The 16630-nt window shown below is 41.0% G+C and overlaps 2 protein-coding genes across 4 annotated transcripts; one reads left to right on the top strand and one right to left on the bottom strand.

Moving 5' to 3' along the window:
• The first annotated feature begins 85 nt into the window (after nucleotides 1-85).
• Nucleotides 86-3250, top strand: baxa (BCL2 associated X, apoptosis regulator a). The gene is made up of 6 exons (XM_069674269.1): nucleotides 86-176; nucleotides 943-991; nucleotides 1098-1256; nucleotides 1372-1507; nucleotides 1640-1744; nucleotides 1839-3250. The coding sequence occupies exons 1-6, from the start codon at nucleotides 146-148 to the stop codon at nucleotides 1935-1937; spliced, it is 579 nt and encodes a 192-aa protein (XP_069530370.1). The 5' UTR covers nucleotides 86-145; the 3' UTR covers nucleotides 1938-3250.
• A 1038-nt stretch (nucleotides 3251-4288) lies between these two features.
• Nucleotides 4289-14381, bottom strand: map3k14a (mitogen-activated protein kinase kinase kinase 14a). Of its 3 annotated transcripts, none has more exons than XM_069674879.1 (16): nucleotides 14346-14381; nucleotides 9424-9693; nucleotides 9269-9350; nucleotides 8941-9163; nucleotides 8334-8717; nucleotides 8116-8250; nucleotides 7901-8030; nucleotides 7362-7490; nucleotides 6267-6371; nucleotides 6014-6171; nucleotides 5776-5926; nucleotides 5344-5661; nucleotides 5152-5261; nucleotides 4925-5063; nucleotides 4719-4819; nucleotides 4289-4633 (listed from the first exon to the last, which is right to left on the bottom strand). In XM_069674879.1, exons 2-16 carry the CDS (start codon nucleotides 9677-9679, stop codon nucleotides 4472-4474), a joined length of 2583 nt encoding a protein of 860 aa, XP_069530980.1. In that variant the 5' UTR covers nucleotides 9680-9693; nucleotides 14346-14381; the 3' UTR covers nucleotides 4289-4471. The 3 variants fall into 3 exon arrangements, with proteins under 3 accessions (XP_069530980.1, XP_069530981.1, XP_069530982.1); XM_069674880.1 differs by lacking the exon at nucleotides 14346-14381 and adding an exon at nucleotides 11196-11347; XM_069674881.1 differs by lacking the exon at nucleotides 14346-14381 and adding an exon at nucleotides 10978-11005.
• Nucleotides 14382-16630: the final 2249 nt, after the last annotated feature.

Raw genomic sequence — 16630 nt, 5'->3', positions numbered from 1 at the left:
GACATCACGTCAGTACCAGCCCCATTTTTTTCAGATCAGCACATGAGAAAACCTGCATCTGCGCTCTATCGCAGCTGTGCCACAAACAAATAAAACACTGTCACATGATTGCGCGGAAGTACTAGCTTTTTAAACACACAACAAGATGGCATCGCACCCGGGAGGCGGCGATAAAGGTAATAATTAGCATCAACAATGCCATTTATTAACTTTACCGTGACAGTGTCGCCAACATTGTGACAGTCACAGATACGCTTAAATTTAAACAAATAAGTCTTCTTTTGTGGTCTTAGCTTGTTTACTTTCTAGGTGTAACATCAACTAAACATAAGTTAGCAACAAAGCTAACCAAATGTTAGCTCAACGTTAGCTTGAGAAAGCACTTACTGTCCGTGTGTATAGGTAGCTTGATTAGCTGCCTAGATAGCTACACAACAGTGAGTTAGCAAATATGTGTGAGGAAAACCGAAACACAAATATCAGGATGCTTACGCTACAATCGTTTTACCTCTAAAATGTCCAAGATAGACAGACGAACGTTTATGTAACACCGGCCATAACATTAACCAAGTTCGGCTAATTGACTTTGCAACAACTGATACAACAGACTGTTTGTATGTACTGCCTTTTTATTATATGAATGTCGCACAAGGTTATGCTATAATTAAACGCAACTAATATGAAGCACTGGAGTACATATAGATTTAAGGGAAAATCATTAACAAAAGGTCATATTTTTATCCAATTTTTCTAAGTGTGGCTTATCCCAGTCAGTACGCTTAAAAGTATAGTTTAACACAAATTAAAGTGACAGTAAACATACATGTATACTAGCACACATTACTTTTAAGTATTCACCTATTTATTTATAATATTAAATGTGCTTTTAAACAATAGATGTATCGGCATTTTGATGATTTGACACTGACCTTTGCCCTGCAGGAAGTACTACAGATCAGATACTGGAAGTGGGGACAGTTTTGTTGAAAGAGTGAGTACATTCTATCAGTTAGGATACTCATTACTTAATTGGGAAAGGAGTAAGATCATGCTTAATATTTATAATTCATATTTTTCAACTTTGTCTCCCTGTATAGTTTCATTTATGAGCGGGTTCAGCGGCATGGAGACCACAATACAACAGTGACCAGGGCACAGTTGGGAGGAGGAGAGCTGTGTGACCCAAACCATAAGAAGCTTGCTCAGTGCCTGCAGCAGATTGGTGATGAGCTGGATGGAAATCTAGAGCTCCAAAGGTGGGCTATCTGTTTGTGTGTCAGAGCCAGCAAAATCTAGGCCAAAGTAATTATGAATTACAAGATTTTACTAGTAAATACTGTTTATGTAAATGCTATGTTTTGTTTTCCCCAGAATGATTAACAACTCCTCACTCAGTCCATCAAAAGATGTGTTTGTGAGAGTTGCCGTAGAGATCTTTTCAGATGGGAAGTTCAACTGGGGCCGGGTGGTTGCCTTGTTCTACTTTGCCTGTCGACTTGTCATTAAAGTGAGTTAAACAGCTCTGTTGTACAAATCCTTCTTATGAGGACTTTAAAAAATGTGGCATATCTGTGTGATGGATTATGATTGAATAAGAAAGACCTTAAGTCTGAAGCATCTCCCGTTTACTCCTGAACAGGCTCTTGTGACCCAAGTTCCTGATATCATCAGAACAATAATCAGCTGGACCATGGACTACCTCCGGGAAAATGTGATCAACTGGATCAGGGAGCAAGGTGGCTGGGTAAGAATCTAGCTACAGTTCAAATGAATGTGTTATTAATATATTGCACTTATGACATAAGCTTACATTTGTGTTTGTTTTTCTTGAATGTTAGGAGGGTATTCGGTCCCACTTTGGCACTCCCACATGGCAGACGGTGGGAGTTTTCTTGGCTGGTGTTCTCACCACTGTCCTAGTCATTCGCAAGATGTGAAGGGTTCGTGGAGAGCAGACATGTGAAAGATGGGAAGAGTAACGACTGCAGGAATGGAGAAATGAACATGGCGGTACATCTGAAAGAACAGAAGGACCAGTGGAACAAGTTGAGGCTATATTTGGACACGAAGAGCGACCTCTTAGTTTCTGCCTCCCTTTCACTTCCAAGATTGGGTGTAAGACTGAATGCGCTGTCGTACCCATGATCCCTATGCCACTGAGGGAGAGATTGATGCATGATTACATGCACAAAATGAAGCAGGGTGGAGAGTTGGTCAGACTTGAACTAGGAATGCATTTTAAGTAATTTATTTTTTACTTGGGGAAAAATGAAAAAAAGTCACTGCATTGTGTTTTCTGCCCTTTAAAGATATACGGGCTGAGGATGTTTGATTAAGTTAGTTCTCTCTCAGCATTCATTTAATTTAAGTTCTTTTTTTGTTCCACTCAGATTGCTTTTCTGGTTCCCTGGTTTCATCATGTTGTATGTAAGCTATCTTCATATGTATTTGTGAGTGTTAACTGGTGTAAATCTGTAAGGATCTGCTGGCAATGAACATGTTGATGGGATGGATCAAATTCCATCAAGTTAGAATTAGATATTTTTGCAAACAATTATAAGAATTACCAAGAAGATGTTGTAGATGAAGGGAAATTACACCTGCAATTACATCCGGGCTCAAGCGACCCTCAATAAGTTCCCCCCTGTGAACAGACAGCTCAACCTTTTCTAAGTGGACACTTAAACGTGCCACAGCAGGGATTTGTATACAAAGTTAAGTTTACATTCAATATGAATAATCACATGGTTAAAAAGTCACATGAAGTGAAAAATACATTTGTATCTTATGTAACAATCATATGCTGCCTTTGGGCATCTGACCAGCATTGTGACCTTAATGTGGCTCCAACCTCAAAAACCGAATTCTTGCCTATGACTTCTTGTCTGTTTTCAAGCGAGATGCACGTTCAAGACATTTCCTGTCATGAAAACACATTTCCTATGCTCTATGGAAGAAGTTGCTCTGCAGACACAGAAAAAGCACTGGGTTGCTCAGAGATGCTTACCTCACTTCACATATTTTCAAAGTACTGTATTTTTATGTGAGTAATTCAGACTGCAATCGTATCTACACAGCAAATAGCTTTTTATACATCCTCCTTGTTTGTCAGTGCCTTGGTGTTTTTTTTTACTATGAAATCACTTTGATATTCTCAAGTTTTCACCCTTTTTCTATCACATTTGTAAAGCTGGAATCAGCTTCCAGTCTCCCTGAAAATCTTTTTGCAGTGACCTTGTATGTTGTAATATGGAAAATAAATCTTTAACTCTTTCTATGGCTGAGAAATCGATTTAATTCAACAGGTTTCCAGCAGGACAAGTCGGAAAGATGATTCAGATAGTTAATTTGGACTCGTAGAGGCTGCAAGATCCTCAACATGCTCTTGATTTTTAGCCATGAGAGTGACATGGATCTAGTGAAGGCAGTTTTGGCCTTGAAATATCTCACTGACTAAAGGATGGGTTTCCATAAAAATGATAATTATGTTACTCTAAGTTACAGCTTCACAAAACTGCTACCGTGGTCATATATTTACACTTAAATCTTGTTTAAAATGCATTAACAGTATGTGAGGAAAGCATATTTAATAGGTAAGGTGTAATGTTCATTAGTTATGTAGGTTATAAAATACTAATTTCTTACGTGCAAAGTCATATTTTAGGTTGCTGGAAACTCTGTAAAGTTTTATAATACTCATATAGTTCACACTGTGGGGAGTATGGTTATATTTTTATATTGGTCAGAAGAAGATAAATCTGGCCCGATGACAGCAACAGAGGAAAGGTCACGGGGTCATATCAAACCACTGAGAATCTGTAGAGCATATTAATACATTATGCAAATGTCATGGAAATCATTTAGCATTTAAATACACTTGCTGATCTTGTGGTTTTAACAACAGAAAGGTCATCAAATGAGTTTCAGGGGACTCAGATATTGTGACAGTAGTTGTCTTGCTCTAGTCTTAAGCCTCAGGCAGCTTTATGTACAGGCTGCCGGTCCATCTCCATCATTTGGGGATAAACCTGAAGAGGAAGTGACTGCTTTTCACTGTTTGGTGGGAATCATTTTAGATTTAAGGACACCCCTCCCAGCATGTACAGACTGGATTAGAGTCTAAAAATGGCAGTTAGATCTAACATCATTAGAGTTATTCCCAGATACAGTAGAATATAGCAGCAATGTCACTGTGTGGAATTGTGAGCTCATTAATCAATATGTTTTCACAGACTGGATTGTAAATAAATAAATCAATAATGAATTACACATTGCAACATTTAAAAAACTGTTTAATGAATGAAGCATGCAATAAAAACATGTTTAACATGTAAACATCACATAAGCTTTTAAAAGATGATCACATTGTTCCTGAAAGCAGGCTCTTTCACATTGTAACAATTCAACAATACTCCATGTGAACAGTGGTTAAGATGAACTGCGGCCGATGGAAGGAGAGAGCTGGCAGCTCTTATCTCGTCTCCAGCACTCCGTCTCTGATCCTCCACCTCCAGGCGGAGCTGAAGTCTGGAGCAGGAACGCAGCAGAGCTCCAGACCGGACTCCTGCACCTCCTTGTCATGAGGAACCTGCTGGCCCTGCTGGGTTTCCAAAGTGAAAACCCTCTCAGAGATCTAAAAAGGAGACAAAAAACACGTTATATTTTACTCTTTACAAATCAGTGAAGCAGATTAACATGAAGTTGTCTTGGCTTCTCACCTGATCACTGATTCCGGTGGCGATGTGGCCCACCTTCACCCAGCGCGTCTCTCTGATGCGGATGCTTCTCCGGTTAAAGTCCCTGATGCAGACATCCACCCCTGAGCCAATCACAGAGCAGAGAGATACACATCGTGTAAGGAAAAATGTTTTTTTTTATATATTAAATGGTTTAAAAGTCGAGCAATGTTCATGTTTTATCTCACCTTCAAAGCAGCAGGGTGGTGGAGCCTGTGGGGGACTCAGCAAATCCACACTGAACACCTGCACGTCTGGCTGGCTGTTGTAGGAGAAGACACCAGAGCTGAAGTCGTCTGTTGGGCTCAGGGACCAGCGGCCGGAGTCCTGGAGTGACAGAGGTTAGTGTTATCAATCTCACTCCAACTGCTATCTATTTAGAGTGAGGTAAATATGTGATGTAATTACTGCTTACCCTTTTGTCCCATGGTTCCCAGGTGGAGTAAGGGTCACTGCTGAGACAAGACAAGAGCTGCTCCTGCTTCTCAGGCGAGTGAAGCTGAGACAGACTGTTGAGGTAGAAATCTGCAAACAAGCAGGATCACAATGAGCCAAACATTTAACACACACACACACACACACGCACACAAAAACCCCAGAAGCTCACCTCGCTCCAGTTTACGCAGCTCAAGTTCAGGCACGGTGGTGACCTTGTTGCCTCTCTTGTAGCTTGGCTCACAGATCAGCGTTTGTGGGGCGAAAGATGGACCGCGTTTTGACTCCTTAGAATGACCCTTCTTCTCTTCATTGTCATCATTCAGCTCTCTCACGATCTGCCCTGCTGTGATCACCTTCCCGTCAGACTCTTGTTCCTCATCGTCAGAGTCGACGCTGCTTATGAGAAGATGCGGGGAGTCTGGAGGTTTGTTGGCAGTGTACAGGGGCTCTGTGAAGGGCCCCTTTGCTGGGCTGGTGAGTCCTCCCACTGCAATCACACAAACAGAATACATCTTTTAAAACAGAACATTGATTTTATACTGCAGGTTCTAGCTTCTTTATTTGCCGTCAGTTTTGGATTGACGTTAACGGGTTTAGTTACCTTCTTCCAGAGCTCTGGCAGCTTTGCCTTTAAGCTCAGACGCTGATGCTCTCTTGGCTGGATCCTTCTGAAGTCCTGCCTTTATAACCTCCGCTGTGAGATTGCTGCAGTCAGGTGGGATCTCTCTCAGAGGCGGAGGCTCGTTAGCAATCTGTATAATCACAACAAGGAACTCAGTCTCAGTCTCAGTCTGATATGAAGAGTTAATTTAGTGTGTGTGCGTCGGTGTGAAGCGTACCTTCAGGTAAAGTCTACAGGTGTAGTATCTTGTCCATGGTTGGCAGCCATTGAGCATGTGCAGTAGCATACAGCAGCTGCTCCACACATCTGCTTTGGCTCCGCGGGGTTCCCCTTTTACCATCTCAGGGGACATGTGGGTCTCCGAGCCCTTTAGCTCTGCATTGAATGACATGAAAACAATGAATTAATACACGGAGGAGGATAAATGACCCACCCCTTTAATTGAAACACTGTAGTGACTCAGTATTCACCTCTGGATCCACTCATGCTCTGTCCCTTATTGTCAAGTCTCTCTGCGTGTCCAAAGTCACACAGGAAGGTGTCTCTACCGTCCTCCGAAAGCAACACATTATCAGCTGTGGGAAACAAAGCAGAGGCAAGAATCCATTTTATTGATCTTCACACTGCTCGTTTATACATTACATAATAAGACGCCGGGCAGCTGCACAGACAGGAAACAGTCTGAGACAAAGACTAAATAAGAGGGAGATGTGAAGTCACCGAGGACAGCTGCTGTTCAGAACACTTTAATATGGAATGAATGTGGAGTCTGGTAACAAACGGGCGGCAGATGAAGAGACTTTACGTCACTGCCTTCCTTTAATGAGGCATTTCAGACACCAGGTGGCGCCTGAGCTGCTGCAGCACATTCTGCTGTTTGTCTGTCCTCACGCTCGAGTCTGTTTGTTCTCTTCCTCCTTTCTAGTTCCCTTTCTGTTTGCCTTTACTTCTTTTTCACACTTTATTTTCATCGTTTGCCTTCTTTCTATCTTTACATTCTTTATCTGTACTTTTTCTCTCTCTCAGCTAACTACTTCCTGCTCCTCGTCCCATCCCCCCCTCTCTGTTTCGTTCTCCCTTTCTTTCTTGCTCTCCTGATTCTGGGCACATGCGCGTTTCTAAAGTGCAGCGGTGAGTCACACTGTGGGAAATTCCCAGCCCGTCGCTACTCTGCGCTAGTCTGGTTTCACAACACAGGTGCTGAGGATCTGTATCTATGACACTTGTGTTCCACACAACAGCTGCGCACCAAAGACACAAAATCCTCTGATGAGAACTCATTAGAAATCTGACTAACTGTTCTGACTGTCTCTGTTTGTTTTGTTTTCCACAAAAGCCAAGCCAACAACTTTATCTCACCGTTGCGGCGCTTTGATTCTTAAAATTACTGCTTTTATGCGTTTATGAGCTGATGCTAATGGCTCACGTCTTCAATCGAGTAGCGGTGATGTTTTATTTGAGGATCTTATATCTCTATTTCTTTACTCAGCAAACAGATACGTGTCAAGAGACGTAATCGGTTTTCTTTTTGCTATCCTCATTCGTGGTTTGACTTCTTCACGTACCTTTAATGTCTAGATGCACCACTTTCTTTTTCCCAAGGTACTCCAGCGCTGTCAGGACTTGTGAGTGGTAGTGGAGGCTTAGGTCCTCTGGCAGCCGGCCACGCTCCGCTATCAGCTGGCCCAGGGAGCCTGGAATAAAAAGTAAAGTCAGACCAGGTTAAAGATTTTATCTTGATGTAAATACACAGTACATGACTCAAATATGGCTTCTATAATGTCCTGGAATTGGATGACAAGAGTCAAAGTGTGAGATATGCCGTCTCCTGTCACAGACGTTTGCTGTTATTTAGACCAAAACACTTAAAGGAAGTTCAACAGTCATTTCTGCCATCCCAGAACCACCCACCTCCACATCTCGAATCTAATCGCATGTGTATTTCTGTAATGTTCATTATCCTCCCGTTGCCTGCGCTGTGCATCTGTTTGCACTTAATTCACCACATCTGACCTAACAGTTTCCAGCCTCACCCTCGGCTTCAACAGTGGCAGTGAGTACCGGCAACAAAAAAAAGAAAAAAGCAGAAGTGAGGCTTGTTTACCAGCTTTGTGCTCCATGAACAGGACGACATAAGGCCCCTCTCTGACCACTCCGAAGAGCTCCACCACACAAGGAGATCTGAGGGCACTCCACGCACCCACCTCCTCACTGTTGAACCTCTTCAGGCTGATCTGTGAGGCGAATATGGAACAAACTCGTCAATCAAAGTGACTTTAACTCAAAGTGGTGGAAGAAAACAAAGAGGTGCTCTGTTACCTTTTTGACAGCAAATTTGAAGCCTGTGTTGACATCCTGAGCTCTGTGCACTTCACCGTAGGAGCCTTCCTTGATGAATTTAGAGAGGACGTACTCGCTCCCTTCCTTGTATTCAGAATCCACAGGCTGGATTTTCTGACAGAATAAGAGAGGAACGTGTTTAATTGGTTGAACCACATTTTAAGACAGAAGACAAGAAGTCGAGGAGCAGAACGTACTTCATTGTAAAAGATTATTCCCTCATTTGTGAGCGAATCAGCTGCTGAGATGTCATCCTCCTCCTCTCTAACATCCCTCTCGACATCTTTGAAGAAAGGCCCCGCATAGCACGGGTCCCCCTGACTGACGCAGCCCCTGAGGCCAGCGAGAGCCAGCGAATAGCCTCCCAGACTGCTGACGGAGTCTGAGTCGCTATCCTGCCCATAGGAGTGGAGCAGGGGGCCGCAGACCTGCTCCCTCCAGTTCAGGGGAGAGCAGCTGGAGCCTGTGTTGTAGATCTGTGGGCTGTAGACAGAAGACGGTCTGTCCTGCTCCTCTGAGCTTTCAACGCTGCTGCAGCAGGAAGAGCTGAGGTCGCTTCTCCCGCTCAGGGACGAGTCCTCCTGCAGGAGGAGAGCGAACACATTATGTGATGTTTACATTCTCAGGTGAGCTACAAGGCCATGAGAGGCAGCTTTGTCTGAAGGAGGTGATTCACTTCCACAACACATGAAATCTAGTGTTTGCATGGGAATTTAGGGACCGAGCCTCCGACTGCCAAAGAATGTAGCCTTGAACATGATTCACAAGGAAAACACTGCAAGTTGTTTTCAGGACTTTTCTTACCAGGACCCGGACCAGAGAACGTCCACTCTCCTGTTCAGGGACACCAGAGGGCATTCGATGTCTGTGCCGCTGCCTCTCCTTCTTCTTCTCCACTCTTTTCTTCCCTTTGCGCCTCTGCTTCTTTTTGCTCTTCTTTCTCTGGCCATGCTGCGCCGAAGAGCCGCTCAGCTCCTGGACGACGGCTGTGGTTGGGCACGCCACGTTGTTGTGATCGGAGGGAATGCTGAAGTTGAAGAATTGCAAGGATGTAAATTCCAGACATTGTGTTAAACAATTGAATATTGCTTCTCTAAATAAATATGAAGTGTCAGAAGAGGTCATGTCCTACATGCTGGTGAAGCAGTTAGGGGACGGAAGGAAGGCGCGCTCCAGACAGGACGGACTGAACTCCTGGGAGTCCTGGGTTTCACCTGAGGAGAGCACACTGTTAGACAATCTGTCCAGGTTGAGTTATTTCATTCATTATTAGATAATCAAACTTACATTCAGCTTGAGCAATGAAGGTCGAGGTCTTCAGTGGCATTTCCCCCACATGTTCTGCAGTCCCATGCATCAGGAGTTTGTTTATTAGCGGGCTAAAACCGGCTATGTAGCCCATTTTGCTGTCCTTCCCGTCCTCTTCTTCCTCCTCCGGCTCCTGGTCCGCCGCCGAGCATGATGGGTAGGACCCCTTCAGCTCGGCTTTGGACGACCCGGAGAATGGGGATGTTGAGTTGAAAATCCTTTGCCTTACCGCCATTTCACCTGCTGGATCTGGAAAGAGAGAACAGAACGGGGAACTTGATTATTGAAATGTTTTCTCGACAAAAGATAACATAAATGCCAAATAAAATAGTTTTATTTTCTGAATCGTTTTGTCTATTGTTATGTCCCATAGTTAGAGTGGACGATGTTATGCCCGTTCAAAAACAAAAGACATTCCCTTGATTATCGTATATAACAAATCAAACACTCAACAGCTCTACTTTATACAATCTAGCTGCTGAAATGCAACGACAATACACGTGTCCTTTACAAAACTGCGCTGTCCAAGATGACCATGTGGCACCTCTTTGGACGCTGCATCATGTCTGTACAGTTAATCACATGTTTGTCAGCTACCATCTCCACTGACTGACCTTTATAGCTGTTATACTTGCGAAAACTATTTCCTCATAATGTAACCAAGGAGTTTTTACTATCTGCGAATGTGATAGTGCCTAAAAAGAGGAAGTAGTTATCTATGTGTCTTTCTTCCTTATTTTTCTTTGATATGTTGATAGGCATTAGGCATGTGTCCCTTCCAGTCAGTGGATGAAATTAAGCAGAGGAGCGTGCGTACTTGACTCAATCTATCCTGTCAGAACAGAAACTGCACATATGTACATCAACAAAGCAATGACAGGCTTTGTGTTGTGGTACAGATCATATTAATCCTCATTTGTACCATATTCAAAGTGGAACATATTGACTGTGATAGTGTCAGGTGAGGCCACGATGATCAGGCCCAAAGTGAAACTTTGAAAGTTTGCGGTTTGCAGACGAGACAGGAAACTCAACCCCGGCCTTGTTTTGACAGTTGCAACTGTGTCGTTAAATGCAAGTACTCTGTTTCGCTTGGAGGAAGTGAAGTACAGCACGTTAGGCCGGCTCACGACTGACTGACTGACGATGGCATATTCAAACCGTCTTAATATGTACGAATGCAAAATCAGCACACACCTTTTATCTCAGTACGGCTCATGCGCATTAAATGCAGTTTAAAATGCAAAAACTAAGACAGTTTCAGCATGTTGCATCAGCGTGTCTCTTACACCTAACCGCAGCTTCTACCTGTCACTCAGCTCTGCAAACATACTTTAGGTATTCTTATTGAAGGTCATAAGAGGACAATAATTACACGGCTCCAAAAAAAAAGCATCCTTCTTGATATTTTTTGTACATTTCTGCTCTTTAAAATACTAACACAGTTCAAACACAAGTAATACTAAAGTAAAACTACAATCAAACTGTAGTAAAACTTCAATAAAAACTGTTGAAGTTCAGTAACGTCTTTACCTTGTGTGCCGACTTCATGCACTGCAAGATTATCTAGAACAAAGTGATTCTGTCACTTCCTTCTTAAGACTCTGCACCGGTGCTGTGAAAGCGCAACACCACACCCCAGTGAATTTACGTGGAAAGGAAATAGAGAAAAACCCACAGCACTAAACACAACCACAAAAACAACTGTGTGTGTGTGTGTGTGAGTGAGGCCGAGGGGCGTGTAGACGTACCCGACAGATGCCAGTCCGAGCTGCTATCTCTCTGCGTGTATCCGCTCCGAATAACCCGACAACTACATGAGTAAAACTAGGTGCTGCTGTGTTTGTCTTCCTCGTCTCTCGTGCTCTGATTCTCGGGAAAAGGCTCGGCTCAGCCTCTGCTGCTCTGCTCTGAAGCTGGCTCTCAGCCAATCAGGGGGAGGGGCCTGCTTACAATGACTTATGGGAAATGCATCTCCAGTTCCTCATATTCCCCCCCTCCCTAGGCTCCCTCCTGCAGGGTTGGCTTACTTGCTCTTCCCTCTGACTAGATTAAAGGATAACATGTTTGCTTATGCTTTTGATTATCAACTGGGAACTATAGACGGTGACAAAAGCAGAACTTCAGCTCTCTGTGGCCCACGCCTATCCACATACACTCAGGCTAAGAAGAATCACATTGTGGCTGATGAAGTCAGAAGAGCTGTGATGAGTTTATGACCTTCCACGCGCTCCTACAATGTAAAGATTTCCGTGACCTTTCACGTTGCCCTCCTGTAGCCTGCTAATACAGACGAGTCTGTCCCATGTCATGTCACCCACACACCCTCTAATATACGTATCATCTATAAAACAAACATCAAAAACTACACTGACTGTTCTACAGACAGAAAACTTCTGTCTTTTTCCCCCACAGGGAAAGATAAAGTATCTACTGTATCTATGAAACGAGGGCGACAGTCTGATATCAGAGGTGTTTTATGGAAAATACTTGCAACCAATAGAATTTGGAGAAAGCCTATGAGCTGTCACATGTAATTTGACGGTTCTCTGCTTATATATGTCTGAAATAATCTCACTTGCGCTTCTTTTCAGCAGCAAAACAACTTACTCATACAAAAACCACACGTGAACACAGGAAATTCAGAATATCACTTGAGAGGCTGCGCCATAACCTTTGAACAAAACCCAGTGCTTGTTGTACACTGCCTCCTCAGTGTGAAGGAAACTCTTTTTATAACTGATAAATGATTATTTTCCCAATGATTTGTTTAGGTTGTCTGGGGTTGAAAGGATGCCACGATCAACTAGCTGATAAGTAGGCAAAAATTCAAAATAGAGAAAAGTAGTAAATCCTAACTGGAACCGATCAATTCTTTGCATTTTACGAGAAAAGCCATATTTTACAAGCTTTATTCATTACCAAAATAATGACTTTTAAGTTGAATAAATTATAAACTAATTGATTAATGCTTTTAGCTACAAATACAACCCAACACCACCACTAACTGCTTTAAAATGCACAACCAAGCTGTAAAACAGGCCTTTTGAGAGTGTCAACAGGAGCTGACCACATTATAAACCTCACTAACTGATAACAGGCTGTTCCATTGGATTACATGTACATGTGTATAAACTAGTGAATACGCACAAGGATCACATATGTTAAATACGAAGAAGTACAATCAATCTTAATCTAGTTCTGCAGAGAGATTCTGAGCTTAAGTCCACAAACATTCAGTGGCTATATCGAGCCGACTTCAGCTGCACTCCCACACAGATTAATGAAATTCCAAAGCCTTTAGTAAGGACAGTAAAAAAGGGACTCAACCTGCAGTCGGCTACAGAATTCACACACAGACAAGCATTCCTGAATGAAAATGTGTCCCGGATTAAACACAAACCAGAACATTTTATGCAAATATCACTCAGACTGTTCAGTCACACTTCACTGTTTCTCTTCAAACAACTTCCCTTTGTCCTACTGTAATGACTCCTAGCTTCTATGAAGCAATACAGGTATGTGTCATTGCAGTTAATAACAGTAAAGATCACTGCATTCAGGTCACCCTGATTGCCCGAATGTTATGGAGTCCTGTGTTAGACTGAAAATAAAGACAAAATTGAAAAGAACTGGGAAAAACATGGGCATTTATTTGCTAACTTCTGACAGTTCATAGATAAAAAAGATGAATTGATTGATCTAGAAAATAATCTGCAGATTAATTGATAATGAAATGAATTAGCTGCAGCCCTATATTAATTGTCAAATGTGGACATTTATCAAAGGCTTGCTTCCGCTCCAACATTACTCTCATTAATGCTGGGATTTTATGTCAAATGGTAGTTTCCTTACAGAGAAAAGAACAGACACATAAACAGATCAAGTTTATCTTAAACTCACATTTTACTACATGAGCGATGGTGAAAATTAAACCAGTGATGTCGTGTTTTTAAGTCTAGCATGTATAACAGGAAATCTGGCATGGTTTTATTATGTAATACGGTATGTTATCAAACCCCTATAACTTCTAAAGCTATGAAGTGAACTCCTTTATGGTGGAGACAAGCACAGGGTTGACATCCTATGTGTATGTGGTGAACAGACATGGAACAGACTGGCAAGGACATTTGCAATGAGAGTAGGCCTATTTCTCATTCAAGGATGCTGTAAAGGAAGTAACGTTAAGAATGAAATCAGATTTTTTAAAAATTAGATTATAATGGCTGAATGTTTTACATAAATCTGGGAGTCAATGGCCGATAATAATGTGATAATAACATAACAATAACTAACTAAAGCACCATTAGACAACATTAAATGAGTATAACGGCTACTCTTATGGGGACTCCATAGTAGATTAAAGTTTTTTATTATGATTGTAAAATGCCTTTTTATTTATTTTTTTATATAAGAGTGCAGAACAAGCAAAAGCATCCAACAACTGAGAGCTGTTCTGCAGAAAGCACAAGCCGGAATACAGTCGTCGTTTTAATCACAGACATCTGGTCTCAACAGGCGGATTTTTCTGCGGTTATGAAAAACTTCTATGACCTGTAACGTTACTATCAAACTTACAGTAACAGTGGCCGTCCTTTTGTCGTTATAAATTAACATCATCTTACCATAGGAATATATCATATAATCATCGTTGTCTGTATTAACGTGGAGAGAATACGAGCTCTCAGTGTACAAAAAATTACTTCCTTCTCGCCACATTCAGCGACATTTTCTCACCGAACTTAGACGGAAATGTTTCAGCCCTTTGCTAAGAAGTCGAACTTTTTGATAAAAATTGTTTACTCAAAGGAGGATAGTAAAGACACATAACAACAACAAAAATGTTGTTACTAGTTAAACCATCAATTTAATGATAAATGTACAGTGTAATCTTTACTTACCGAGCTTCCAATCGGTAGGCGTCGGCCGACGGCAATCGGATCATCAAGCAAGCAAGAACAAGGACTTCCGGTAATTAATTTCAAAGTAGCTATTGTGTTGTATGAGTTTTACAAAATTCCATTCAAAATGACGTAAAACAAACGCCGCTTGGTTTTAGGATTTTTATGAATTAATTTCTATAAACATAGTTTTCTTTACTGCTTGCGCTCTCGATATAAGAGACCGTTATGCTTTTAATTTGAAGCTGAAAAATAAGTACTTCCTGTATGCGCTTTTTTGTGTGATTTGATCTGTTTCTGAAGAGGCAGAGTAGAAAACAGCATGATTGAAAACTGAAATTACATTTTAATCATTAGCGCTTTAATAAATTGTATATATTACCACTTTGAATCCCATGCAATATTTCTGTTTTTGCATCTTTTGTGTGTTTGTTTTTTATCCAATTTCCTCTTTAAATAGAATTTTGTCGCGTGTTTCAGACACTTATAACGATTCCTCGCTATAAATAAAGTCAGACGGTAAAAATTGTACACCCATTTTAAATAGTGTTATCTGTATTGACATAGAATCGCCACAAGATGGAGTCATAAACTACTGACTGAAGGCATTTCTGCAACACTATTATTGTCTATATATAACAATATGGGTTTCCGGATGTGCAATGTAGGGCAATTATACTGCCATAAAATGTAATTAATTAGGCTAAGGACAAGTGTAATATTTTTTTCAATTGTTGAATGTGGCAAATAAAAACCACATCGCTGTCATCACTGTCTAATGATTCTGATGAAAAACAATGACTGTTGTTTAAAATTGCCTATGCTTAGCTTGTCCATATTGGTTTTAAGTTGTAAACCCAGGACTTAAGAAGATATTTGTTTCTTTCATGTGTACGTTTTTTAAGCCTTTCTTAATTTCTGAGTCTGTGTCATGTATAATTTGAGGCCACAGAAGAAGTTGATATTCTGGTAATCTACCTTTTTCAATACCAAGTAAAATCCCTGGATATCTGAACATAGACTTGGAGAACAAAACAAGCAAAAAAGTGGATTCAATGTTTTCATTTGCTCTAAGCATGCATTTGTTCTGAGCAAAAATGAAAAATCTAGAAATAGATTTTTGTGTGTGCAAAGTGGATGGACTCTCCACAAAGCTGCCATCACCTTTACATGGGACAAAACTGTGAACAATGTTTAAATCATAATAGAACAGGTGAGGCGCTCTGTGGCTATTTTTATGAGGACACATTGTCAGGGCAGGTGCTTTAAAAGGTATCATTTGGTCTAATCATATACAACACAGACAACCATTAATGTGAGAGCACTTTATGCCTAGTTTCACCCCTCAAATGTCCATGCTCCACACTAGGACACATATAACATACAGGTCTACTTTTAGGTCTCAAAGCATTGCAGCTAATGGACTTGTACCCCCGTTTAACTACTTAGTAAAATTTTGCTCCCATTGTAATCAAATACAATCGAACCAATTAGACCTAGAGAAATGTTGAAGCAGGATTGCCTCCTAAAAGACAAACTCATCAATTGCACAACGTTTCAGATCACCTGACACCTGCTTAGACATCCCAGGTAATATCATGTAAATATGTTCTCTAGAAATGATCTTAGGTTATAGTTTAGCCTAATTCTCACAGTTATAACTTTCTGTCTCCTGTTGATAATGATGCCTACATGCAGGAGTGGCACAAATTTACAGTACAGTACTTATACTGACTCCCCAACCCCCACTGTACATCTCCAACAACAGACTACAAAGCTCCACTATATGACCAAGGACCCAGAAACAAAGCATTAAATGAAATAAATAAAAAGCAAAAAAGATATTTACTCATATACATTGCCCCTTTCACCAATAAAGTTGAAAAGATAAATGAAATAAATGTATTGTTTATTATTATTATACCTGCCCCAGGTTGTTGGTATGTCAGTTAGTTTGTGGTTATTTGAGTAAATTTTTTTTAGAAATTTCCAATAATTTAGGTAAAAATATAAACAGAAGTAATAAAGGAATTAAACTAGGTTAATTAGGTAGATAATAACCTAATAATGCAGGACCTGCATCAGATGCTCCGGTACTTGTTGATTTCAAAATATATTTCCATTAATAAAATCAACAAAAAACTAACAGAAACGGGTAAGTACCCTTCCTTTTGGGCATGCTGCCTAATGTGTGCAAGCCCTGCTACGTACATCCATTTTATTTTACTGTGCAAAAATCAAGCTATGTAAACAAAACAAGTCTGTAAACAAACATTTCTGTACAT

The sequence above is a fragment of the Semicossyphus pulcher genome, unplaced genomic scaffold (genome assembly GCF_022749685.1).
Source record: "Semicossyphus pulcher isolate SPU_LCO1_2020_fin unplaced genomic scaffold, fSemPul1.0.p SCAF_23, whole genome shotgun sequence".
NCBI lineage: Eukaryota > Metazoa > Chordata > Actinopteri > Labriformes > Labridae > Semicossyphus > Semicossyphus pulcher.
The sequence above is the reverse complement of the archived record's forward strand: the minus strand, read 5'-3'. Positions and strand labels throughout refer to the sequence as shown.